Here is an 11778-nt window from a genome sequence, read left to right on the forward strand (position 1 = left end):
CTACTGATCATATTTGCCAAAATATTATTACGCTTATAATGGCATTTCAAAGGCTAGAATTTAACTATTCATATAGGTACATTGGAACTTTGATAAGTCAAAAATCTGCAAGGGAAATGAAATTTTTTCAACTTTTCGTGGTTTTCGACTTACTAAAGTAATGTTAGCTTAGGCTAGATTAGGCACGAGAACGGAATTTATTTCGACTTATTTACGTTTTTGATTTATCAGGGTTCTAATAATAATAATTTTTACTCCACAGATTCGTCCCCAAAGTCCCCTACCCACGAGTACCTACTTATTGGTACTGCACAAATAATATGATACTAAATTGTATCTAACCATCAAAAACAAAACAAAATTACTCTTTCATAACGGTCTCACTTGCAGACACAGTTTTATTATTGATTTAACAACCGTTAAGTATATATTATTGCCTCGATGTCTTCTAGCAGTAATCCTTTATATAAGGCAACTCATCGAATGCTGTTGCTTTCTATATTATTATCCATTGTCGATATTAATAACAGTACAACAATCGAAATATTTCGACGGTAATGGACGAAATGCCATTACGGATGTAAACATAAACCATTTTGAAAATATATTTCTGTTGATCCTTTATTTGTAATTCGTGCATTGTCCGAACTGGCGTATGAAAAGAACCCATTCGTACACAGCATTCCCTTTCGCATATGATCTTCCAATATTTGTATAAGCGATACGTCGTTCATTTATGTAGGTAATATTGAAATTATATAGGTATACTTATACTATATACCTAGCTATACCATTTATAACAGAATGCAAACGTGATCAAATTTTATACATGTTTCATATAAAAATTAAAAAATCTCAGTATTTTTAAAAATAATCGAGAAAAACAAAAAAATATGAATTTATAATAAGGACTTACTCTCAATGGTAACTGGTGAGATATGCCCTATATAGACACTTACTGTATGTAAAGCAAAAAAATCGAGTGATCACTTTCCCCCTTTTTAGATTTGACCATTATTACAAATCATTCGCTACGAAAAATTATATTAGGTACAGTTGTACCACTTTTGAAATTGCTTTCTTGTACCTACAGTTGTACCATTTGATAATTCGAGACAGGGCCATTTGATTAGAAGCCCATGATAAGTTATATAGGTTCTTACTGTCACTAAAAAATAAAGAATTTGATTATTTGAACTTTGAACTTTGAAGTTCAGATTTGATATTTTGTGAAATGTGATATCGAAACAAGAAATAACAAATTTAGTTATTTTGTTGTAATACAAAAATAACTTTTTGTGTAGCATGTAAGGATATTACGTATCCATAATGTAGATACCTACTTATATTATTAATTATTATATAAACTATTAAACTATAGCTACTATAGCACAATGGTATTTTTAACATATTTAGACTATTTAAGCGATGTATACTATGGATGAATCTATTCGCATCATGTCATAATTCAACATGTTAATAGTTACCCTATATAACTATAACTTACAAGTTAATAACGTGAAAATAATATTTTATAAGGTAGGTTTCTATATTTTACATATCAATGTTCCATTTTACGCTAATATTTTTACCTGCTGCTTATAACCAGAAGTTAAATAATCATAAAACTCCAAAATTGATACGACCTACCTTTAATTTTTTTGAGTAGGAATACAATCGAGAACGTTTCTTATCGACTACCGACGATAGCTTTTTAACTATTACAATTGAGTGCGATCAGTTCACACAACGTTGCCAAATTTAACTAAAAATACCTACATTACAGTGACCTAGTCAATTATCAGGTACAACCGTCAACCGAAACATACATAAGTACAACAAAGCAACTTCTCCGGTAGGTATTACCTATTGAACAGGTGGACTGTAAAAAGGGTTTTCATTCAAACTACTTCAGACTGCCATGCTATGGCCCATGTTTCCATGTGACCCAAAATTAAATCCTATAATATATATGGAAATTACACTTAAGATCACATACCTACCCTGTGAACAAAGACTGTGCACGTCTATATTTATAGATATAGGTACTTATGCATAAGAAAAACGGCGACAATACAATATTCAGGCCAGCTGTTGAGAGGAAGACCAATGTATTTGTTGTCTCTTTCTTACACACGTATAATACAAATCAGCAAATTTGAAATTGTTATTCTTTATAGCTTCAATAGTGTACAGTTTTGATATTAGATTGGATTTATCTATTATCAAACTTTTATTTAAGAACATAATTATATGTTATTATAATTACTTATTATTTTATTTAAATTAACCAATATTTCTAGAAAACTGTTAGATAGTAGGTATTTACACGGGCATTTACAAATCAGAAGAATAATTAGAAATTAGAAAATTTTTCCTAAAAATTAGTTTGTAAAATAGGACTGATTCAAAAAAATACTATGACTTAGAAGTAGGTTGTAGATAACAAGTTATATATTATAGTAACATAATTTATTTGTTATATCTATCAAAATGATATCATATAAAAGTTGTAATTATTTACCATATCATCATATTGCGACCATGGCATGGACATTAATACAATTATGGACGTGCAAATAAGTATTGTTATATTCAACAGCGGATGTTCAATTTCCAATAAAGACAACACACTCCTCAATTCCCTATAGATTATCATTGGCAAAAATTAACATATAATGTGAATGATAATAAGCAAAATTTAATACTTAAGGCTGTATTTTTAACCTATTGCTCTCCATACAGTCGTTAATTATATATCACATGATTATAAAAACACTATTTGAGAGGACAAATCCATCCAAAATTCTTATGATTTTCCCCTTGGATTTTATTTATAAAAAAATAAATAATTTAGGGACTTATAATACTATTTTTACTATACAGTAGACTTCCAATAGTGAAAGTATCATGTATTTCATTATAATATTCAAACATACAATTTTGAAGGGGTTTTGTATAGGCAATTTAACTAAAAATCTAATATTTTTGCGATCTTCTCGTTCAAATTTTCAGATATAAAAAATATTGTACATAACTGTGTAACCCATGGTCTTCTATTAGTTTTAATCTTTTTTATCCCAAAAACTAGAGTTGTGGCTATAGATTTAAAAGTTCATATATATTTTGTTTCCTAAATTTTTGATTTTTATAAACACTAAAAATGCATTTAATTTGCCTATATAAAACCCTTCTATTTATTGTATAGGTAGTTTGACTAAACTAATTAACTTATGATAAACCTAAAGATAAAATCATAATAATATTGGCTGAATTCGTCCTCCCAAATAGTACAGTTTATGTTTCATATTTATGTGATATAGGTACTTACAGACTGTATGGACAACGATGGGTTGAAAACTGGAAAATACACCTTAGACTATTAACCATTACATTTTTTCATATGATTCATATTATATGTTAATTTTTGCCAAAGTGATGATAAATGGTTATTTATAGGGAATCAAGGAGTGTAATAGCTAGAATTAGTTCATTTTTTAATGGATATTACAGCAAGGGACCTCAATTTATAATGGAATATTTTGCACTAATATGCTTTTAAATTCATTCCACTTATTGACAAGCAACTTAAACATTTTTGAGTGAGAAACCGATCTTTTCTGAACAAACTGGTATGTGTTTATCTACAATAGCATCGACACTATTTTTCGTGTGATGGAGTTGTGAAAAAATTATGAAACTTAAGTTATTATAGTTCAATCGATGTGTTAAAGAGTAAAAAGTGTTTACCTAATTTATGTGTAGGCTCAGAAACTATACGTAGGTGGTGGGTATACAGTATACACCTGCTTAACTTGAAAAGTCCACGTAAAGTCCAATTCCGGGTAACATATTTATGACATTTGTTAACTCGAACAATTTTTTTATTTTTTCGTATGACGATTTCTAAATTTGTTGAACTGGTAAGTTTGCATTAATATGAGACCAAATTTACAAAAAATGTTTCTTATGTTTGATAATTTATTAATGATTGAAAACCAAATTGCGTTCAATAAGGTATACAGTTAAATAAGCTTCAGAAAGAGCAAAAAATAGAAGAAACTGCACTACTGAAAGAATAGTGACACAATTCATATTGAGTTTAGGATTATGTTTGTAGATCAACAAAAATGATTACACTACCTTTAGTAATAAGATACATTTTACACATAGGTAAGTACTAAGTAATACTATAATGTAGTGCCTATACATTATGCTAAAAGTCAGCCTTATAAACAAGTGACGTATTGACTTTGTTATTGTAATTATTTATGGCGTGATTTGCAATTTGGGAATAACAACGATGTTGTTATTCTTGCACAATATGACGTTACTTTTTATACGACGTTAAATTATATTCAACAACTCAAAATTGTGTCAACGTTTGGGTTTTGATTGTTATTTCTCTGATCTATCTTTTAGTTTATGTGATAAAATCTCGTAACTTCACTAAAACTGACCTAAAATATTTAATATGTCATTATTCATGTTCATCTTTCCAACAGAGCCACCCAGCTTTTCAGTGATGACCGGAGCGATGGTCTTGGCTGCCATGGTGGATTTCATCCTCTTAGACAGCTCCATAAGACACCCATGTCCCCCACATGTTGATGTTCCTACTTATATCCTGCATAGACTATGGAGAGTTCATTAGACCACACCATGAGAACAGTATCAGAGTAGGATTTTCCTTGGATGGTTTTAATCAGGATTTCCGGTGGCTTAGGTATATTTCTCGGCTGTGGACACTCGTCAGTTGCGTGTCCTTCATAATTCAAATTTCATCGCTCAAGTGATCCCACCATACACTGTTTTTTGAGTCTAATCCAGCCACAACTAGACCACCAAGTTGTTACATGCTAGTCCGGTAAGGATCCTCCAAGCACGGCACCGTAAGTGGTAAAGAACCAGCCCCGTAAAGTGGTTTTATTATCCACTGTGCTACTGAACATATTATCCTTTCCTTTCGAAAACCATTTCCTATGTTAGGTGATTCCAAGTATCATGCTTTTCAACGGTACAAGGCCCTTGAGATCCGGTTTAGTCGACAACCTGATCTTCATACACAGTACATCAAGTGGGCCCATGGAACTTGTACCAATGCATAAACGTGACAATCCATTGGCTAACTATATACCACATTATTGTGTCATAAAACCTAACAGCAAGACAATAAAATTGCGTGTTGTATTTAATGCTTCTGCCCGTACTTCAACTAGTGCTTCTCTGAATGAGAGTATGTATACGGATCCAAAGTTACACCCAGATATCCAAGTTGTACTGCTCGGCTCTCGTTTCTGGAAGGAACAAAGAAACTCGTGCGAAGAGTTACTTGGTTGAGTGTGGCGGAACAAGAAAACGAGGGCAAAATAGTTACTACTGTAACATCTGGTAACCGGTCTTATTAATTCCCTCCAAAATTGCTATTAAATAGCCTAATTTTAATCCTTAAAATATGATGATAATTCCCACTATTTTTAAATAACAATAAAAAAAATAATTTACGTACCTACATCATCTTACGTAATATAATATTCATAATAGTATCTATATTACGATATAATATTAAGTTTATTATGTATAGTGTATACTGTTAATTTGTTATCAATATTAACAAAACTCATTAGTTAACACTCATAAGTTATTGTTTGTGCTAACTTTACTAGTAGTTAATACTTAATTTTATTAGTATTGACTGTCTAAATATGGTGTCCAAAAAAGTATGTGCTATAAAACATTGTAAAAATGATTGAAAAACTAAAAAACAGAGCTCAGTTAAAACTCTCTCAACCTAGGTAAACTTTTCAATCATTTCCAAAATACGATCATAATATGTAGGAATCTGTTTATTATAAAAATCACTCGTAAATCATAATACACTAGAATTATTATTGTTTATAATATTATTAATTACGGTTCTTAAGAATGGGTTATGATTGATTACGGATGTCATGCTCGTATGTGAAGCCATAAAAGCAAAAAAAAAATGTGTTCCTAGACTGGAATAGAACTAGCTATACCTCGATTAGTATCTTCATGAACTGACCGATAACCTTTTTTTCGTACCCTCTATAAAAAATTTTCACTTCAATAATAGTAATAACTAATAACTAATTGATCATTTTGTTTTAAGTTATTTTTTAGTCTGATAATATTCTTATCAGCAGATGGTGGTCCAACTTTGATTGTTTTTAATGCCAATTTGTTGAATGTTGCTTAAATTTTTAAAAAAAATTGTATTTAATAACTTTTAACAGTTTTAACTTGTATAGCATATTTAGGTTCAAATAGTTGGTTTATTTTGTAACATTGTACACATCGTATAATGTCTGATTATTTAAGTAATCATGCCAGGAGTCTGACGGGTGATGTAAAGCGTAGATATTTAGACAAAATTGAGGTTTTTGGGGCCAAGAGATCCCTATTTTTTATTGAAGGACTCAAGTATCGTCTGGACAACTGACTCGGAGATTTTACCACCAATCGCTTACCCTGATATTTTCAATTATTTAGTTTTAACCAAAAGTTTTTATACTTTAGAGCAGTTTAAAGCATATAAAAGTTTGGAAGCTTACAACTTTTTTGTGTCTGGTTGGGTTTTTAATGCTAAATGGCTTGCTTTAAATGATTATATTCTTGCAATTGCTGAGGTAAGTAAGTTTAGTAATTTAAACTCATGTTCAATACTAACATAAATAGGTTTACATACATAATTTATATATTTTTTTTAACAGTAAATCCACTACACTAATTAATGTTACCAATTAATTTTTGAACCCTTTATTGAGAATTTTATACTTCATAATAAAACTTATTAGCACTCTGCAAAAAAAAATGTATACATTTAATCTGTTTAAAATTGATATTTCACTACATGCTTAGCAACTGTATTTTTTTACATAGATTTACTACAGCTTACCGCTTACATTAAAAATTGTCCTTCTCTTCCTGTGCTTATAGGTAGCTCATTCTCAAAGAATGAACGATGCAAAGCTTTTGCCTTGGCTTGTGCTGAAGAAGTGTGGGAGTGTTTGGGGTGCACATTTCACATGTATGGCTGGCTTAGGTGAATGTTGTTCGCATGTTGGAGCACTGCTTTTTTATTTACAGTTTGTGTTTCTAAAGAAATCTGAGAATAGCAAGTCAGTGACAGATGTTTCAGCTTACTGGGTAATTCCATCCAATCAACATGCAGATCCCAAAAGGATAAGCGAAATTAACTTTGACTGTCCCAAATCTATGCTTCCCCATAACCCAAAGAAAAATTCCAAATCTAAGTCTGATTTTACCAAAAAATTGAAAACAACTTTAAATGATCCACAAGAATTTAAAAATTTTTTATCAAACCTTGAAAAAGTAAATAGTAATGCTGCTATACTAAGAGTTGTAGAACCATTCAACTTGAAGTTTGTATATAATGAGTTTCCAAAGAGCCTTGCAAATCTTTATAAAGATGAATATTCTGTATTAAACTTAGAAGAATTAGTATGTGTAGGTTCTAAACTGGACTTTTCACTAACTTTAGAAGACTGTTCTTGTATAGAAATTTCTACAAAAATGCAGGCTAAAACTCAAAATTGGTTTTTATACAGGACTGGTCGTATAACTGCATCTAGGGTAAAAGACGTCTGTTCAGTAAAATCGTCCTATTCAAATAAATCTCTCCTAAAATCAATATGTTATCCATTAAAAAACACATTTAAAAGTATAGCTACTGAATGGGGGATTAATCATGAAGAAAAAGCAAAAGCTTCATAAATGGAAAAAAATAAAAATCACCATATAAATTTTTCTATGAATAACTCAGGTTTGGTTATAAATCCAAGTTTGCTATATCTTGGAGCCAGCCCCGATGGTATATTGGTAAATTGTGATTGCTGTGGGAAAGGGTGCTTAGAAATAAAGTGTCCACATACCCTAAGTGAAGGTGGCGAAACAAAAAGCATGTCTTATCTATTTAATGGTCATCTAAGTAAAAACCATCAATATTACTATCAGCTTCAAACTCAAATATTATTGTGTGGCACTCAGTACGGTGATTTTGTAGTTTGGTCACCAAATGAATGCTATATAAAACGTATCAACATTGACCCTGATATACAAGAAGAAATATTAAATAAATCTAAATGGTTTTTTTATGAATCCATTCTTCCAGAATTATTAGGAAGACATTTTTCAAACACTGAAATAAAACCTATAGAAACATACGATGAGACTCTTACATATAAAAACTGTGCCTGTAAAAAAAATACATGAAGCAAAATGATAATGTGTACTAAAGAAGGTGCCCAAATCTTTGGTACCATTATAGCTGTTTAGGAATAAAACGTAAGCCTTCAACAAAAATTTGGAAATGTGCGTTGTGTCAATAAACATTATTATTATTATTATATCATTATTTTTTGTAAGTATAAGTCACATTATTTTGTTATAACTAATTATTTAAATATAAAAAAGTAAGTTCTAATTTTTTATTTATATGTCTAAGTACAAAATTACACAATATATTATATTACTACTTATGCCTTTATTTCAAGTTAAAGGTACAACTGAATTGCACATATTTGTCAAAATACAACAAACGGTTACAATAGAATCCAAAAGACATGTTGTATCATCTTGGTTTTTCAGGGTAGTAATTTGAACAGGACCATTGAGAATTTTAAATTTAGAACGAGTTAAACCAATTACTCGTTCTACATGTATACGTACAGAAGCAATTTTTCTGGTTTCCTCTATAGTACAAGGATGTAATTGAGGTAGACCCTTTGTAAATCCTGGAGTTTTCAAAGTTGCACAGTGAAATCCAACACTTTCACTTATTGTAAATCCTCGATCAGCTAATACAACATCACCTGGAAGTAATTTATTTAACAAGTTACTATTTTCAGTTATATATTTATCACTAGTCCGTCCACCCCAACCTTCAGATATAAAAGAAATACTTCCTTGAGGTGTTATTGCAATTAAATACTTAACCGTGTTTTTATTTTTATATGATGACCACCTCTGTACCCTAGCTTTTAGGTTAGATGGTTTCTCTATTGTAATTTCAAAACAGTCTAAAATTACAGCAACAGAATTCCCAAACACATTAAAAAATTGATTGGGGTATAGTACTTCTTAAAGCTTCCCTATCCGGCCAATAAATTAGTCTTTTAAACATGTGCTCTAATAGTATGATGACTTTTCGGAATATCATAGATGCAGTTGCACATGTAATATTGAACCTAAAACCCAGGTCTTTAAAAGGCAAATTTAATCTCAGTTTCATTAAACATAATAATAATTTCTGAAACTCAGTTAGTCTCTGATTTGATACTGTTAGCCCTGGTTTAATTGACTCTAAAATTAATTTAAATACATCCATTGTTAACCCAGCATAATAAGTAAACATTGTGGGCCTATCTAAAAAAGAGTTCTCTGAAAAATTAAAAAAAATTACATCCCTTTGTCATTGGTTACACTTATCTTTCAAAAGTTCTAATTCCGAAATATTATCCATCGTGATTTCAGTATTGCATGAAAATCCTATTTCATCATAATATCTTCATATTTTTCATCTTCATTATGCCGATCATTGAGATTGTTATTCGGTGATTCTTCGAATAATTTTGTTGGCTTTAATAATGTTCTTTTTTCGGCCCGTTTATACCTCTGTAGATTTGGAGTTGTAGCTTTATCTAGTGAAAAATCATTTTAATAAGTAAAATACTTTATAGTTAAAAGTTATTAAAATGATATACCACATAACAGTATTTTTAAAGAACATTTGCTAAAATAAGAATAATTTATACATTTATTATTTTATGTTAACATATAAAATATAATATTGAATTTAAATAGGTACCTAAATAATATTTTATTTTAATTTTATAATCTGAATGTTAGCAATGCTAGGCACATAATAAAAGTTTTTTAAAAATCATATCATATCAATTATAAATTACCTATAATTGTATATAACTCAGTGCTTTAACGCCTACTAAGTACTAATACTATAGGTTGCCTTCTAATTCTAAAATTGTTTTAATAATTAATTATCTACCATTTTGGTGCAAGGGACATTGAATAGATATAATTTATATCATTAGTGGTCATAATAAATATAAAGTACCTACCACTGTTTTTAGTGTATCCCATTTTTAAGGTAGGAGTCCAATCAGGGTTTTTTGTATCACCATAATGAGCTGGTTTACCTACTCAACATAATCAATTTATTTATTGTTATAACATATTATTATTATCTTTTTCATAAATAAATATAACAAACCCATTTTAAAATGAATTGAACAAATTCGCATGTGATCTAGTTGTTTATCTGTTACATCAGACCGATGTAGTGCATTAAACCATGACTTTCGTTGTGCCAACAAAAGTGCATTAATATCGGATGCAGCATTTTTCCAGACTTTGGGAAAACGATAAAACGAAAGGTTTTTATTGGTTGTCTTGTTAAAACACTCAAACACTGCACACAACGTAGGCATTTTTAAAATTTGAATAAATTAAATCCAAACGTAACGAAATACCGTAGGTAAATGTCGAATTCTGGACCACCATGTAATGATAAGGTCTAATTGATAAGAGCACACTAAACTAATCAATAACAAATAGGTATCTGGTATAGGTAGGTATATGATTTAGGTGTATATATAATCTATGTTATCGTATCAATACATAGGTATATTATATACAGTACCTATATAGTCCTATAGTAGATATATAATTATATAACATTATAACAAATTGCCACTGTTTACTTATCGACATTTAGTAAAAAAGGTCAATTTTTCCACTGTTTACATGCATCCATCCATTAGGACTATGATTCAGCTCTCTGTAATGTATTTATATTTATAATGCTACGCTAATGAGTAATGACCATAGTAGTCGAAGCCAGGGTCACAAGTTTGGACGGTTTATCGCCAATTGGGCTATGTTTAGTGTACAAATACCGCCAAAAGATGATAGCTTGACGGGTTTCCGCCAATTGGGCGATTTAACAATTTTAAATTGGCTTGTTTAGGCTATAAGTTTAAGCCCAATTTAAGGCAAATGTATGCTGATTTTAATTTCTTTTCAAAAATTTTCAACTGAAAAATGTATTTAGTCATGCCAGATACCACTGTCCACGGGCTGAGCTAAGCCAATAAGGCTTATAGATAATCTATTATCTATAAACCTTGGGAGCTATGCACAGACTAATTCTATAGTACATTATATAGAAATCTGTGGAGCTAAACTACTAATATTGTATATTTTAATATTTGGTTATCACTTATCAGCAAGGTTTTTTTTTTTCAGCAAGGTGGATCATAGATATATCTGTGAGGTGGATTGATATCAATTACGAATTATTAAGATATACGTATATCCACAGATTGCTTTAAATATCTGTGCGTATATTTTAATTCGTGATATCAATAAAGAATAAATTCTGTGGTAAAACGCCCAAGTAGCCAGTAGAGGTACCTATGAACCGAATTTGTGGATTATTATCAAACTATCACCGAAACCACTGAAACTGCAGTCAACATTTTTCCATTTTTTTTTTGCGACTTTTTGGGCGGTGTTATTTAATTTTTGGTGTTTTAGGACTATTTCAGAAATATTGTACCCTTTGCAATTTTGGGCGACCTTAACGCTCTCTATTGGCGGTACACTGACTTACCTATTGTCAGTGCTCGAATTGGGAATTATTAAGTAGAGGAGCTCAATCCAACAATTTATAAACTGCGTTCCAAGTGCAAAATTATTCAATGCAGTCTCGTGGGG

At 30.4% G+C, this 11778-nt stretch overlaps 2 protein-coding genes across 2 annotated transcripts; both read right to left on the minus strand.

Annotated features, from left to right (window-relative positions):
• Nucleotides 1-8135: 8135 nt before the first annotated feature.
• On the minus strand, nt 8136-9370 carry LOC103309919. The gene is made up of 4 exons (XM_008186636.1): nt 9121-9370; nt 8925-9062; nt 8584-8855; nt 8136-8237 (listed from the first exon to the last, which is right to left on the minus strand). Exons 1-4 carry the CDS (start codon nt 9368-9370, stop codon nt 8136-8138), a joined length of 762 nt encoding a protein of 253 aa, XP_008184858.1.
• LOC100575517 (52 kDa repressor of the inhibitor of the protein kinase-like) lies at nt 9323-10598 on the minus strand. Its single transcript, XM_003245706.4, has 3 exons — nt 10274-10598; nt 10122-10199; nt 9323-9683 (listed from the first exon to the last, which is right to left on the minus strand). Exons 1-3 carry the CDS (start codon nt 10488-10490, stop codon nt 9532-9534), a joined length of 447 nt encoding a protein of 148 aa, XP_003245754.1. The 5' UTR covers nt 10491-10598; the 3' UTR covers nt 9323-9531.
• Between the last annotated feature and the right edge of the window lie 1180 nt (nt 10599-11778).

The sequence above is a fragment of the Acyrthosiphon pisum genome, chromosome X, assembly GCF_005508785.2.
Source record: "Acyrthosiphon pisum isolate AL4f chromosome X, pea_aphid_22Mar2018_4r6ur, whole genome shotgun sequence".
In the NCBI taxonomy this organism is placed as follows: Eukaryota; Metazoa; Arthropoda; class Insecta; order Hemiptera; family Aphididae; genus Acyrthosiphon; species Acyrthosiphon pisum.

What these genes read in the sequence shown, in the direction of transcription:
- LOC100575517 (XM_003245706.4), bottom strand. Translation starts at nt 10,490, where the DNA reads ATGCCTACGTTGTGTGCAGTGTTTGAGTGTTTTAACAAGACAACCAAT. An exon ending in TTCAATTCATTTTAAAATGG is followed by an intron (nt 10,200 to 10,273) that starts GTTTGTTATATT and finishes TATGTTGAGTAG; the next exon opens with GTAAACCAGCTCATTATGGT. An exon ending in GGGATACACTAAAAACAGTG is followed by an intron (nt 9,684 to 10,121) that starts GTAGGTACTTTA and finishes ATTTTTCACTAG; the next exon opens with ATAAAGCTACAACTCCAAAT.
- LOC103309919 (XM_008186636.1), bottom strand. Translation starts at nt 9,370, where the DNA reads ATGGATGTATTTAAATTAATTTTAGAGTCAATTAAACCAGGGCTAACA. An exon ending in GGATAGGGAAGCTTTAAGAA is followed by an intron (nt 9,063 to 9,120) that starts GTACTATACCCC and finishes CTGTAATTTTAG; the next exon opens with ACTGTTTTGAAATTACAATA. An exon ending in TATTTCTTTTATATCTGAAG is followed by an intron (nt 8,856 to 8,924) that starts GTTGGGGTGGAC and finishes AATTACTTCCAG; the next exon opens with GTGATGTTGTATTAGCTGAT.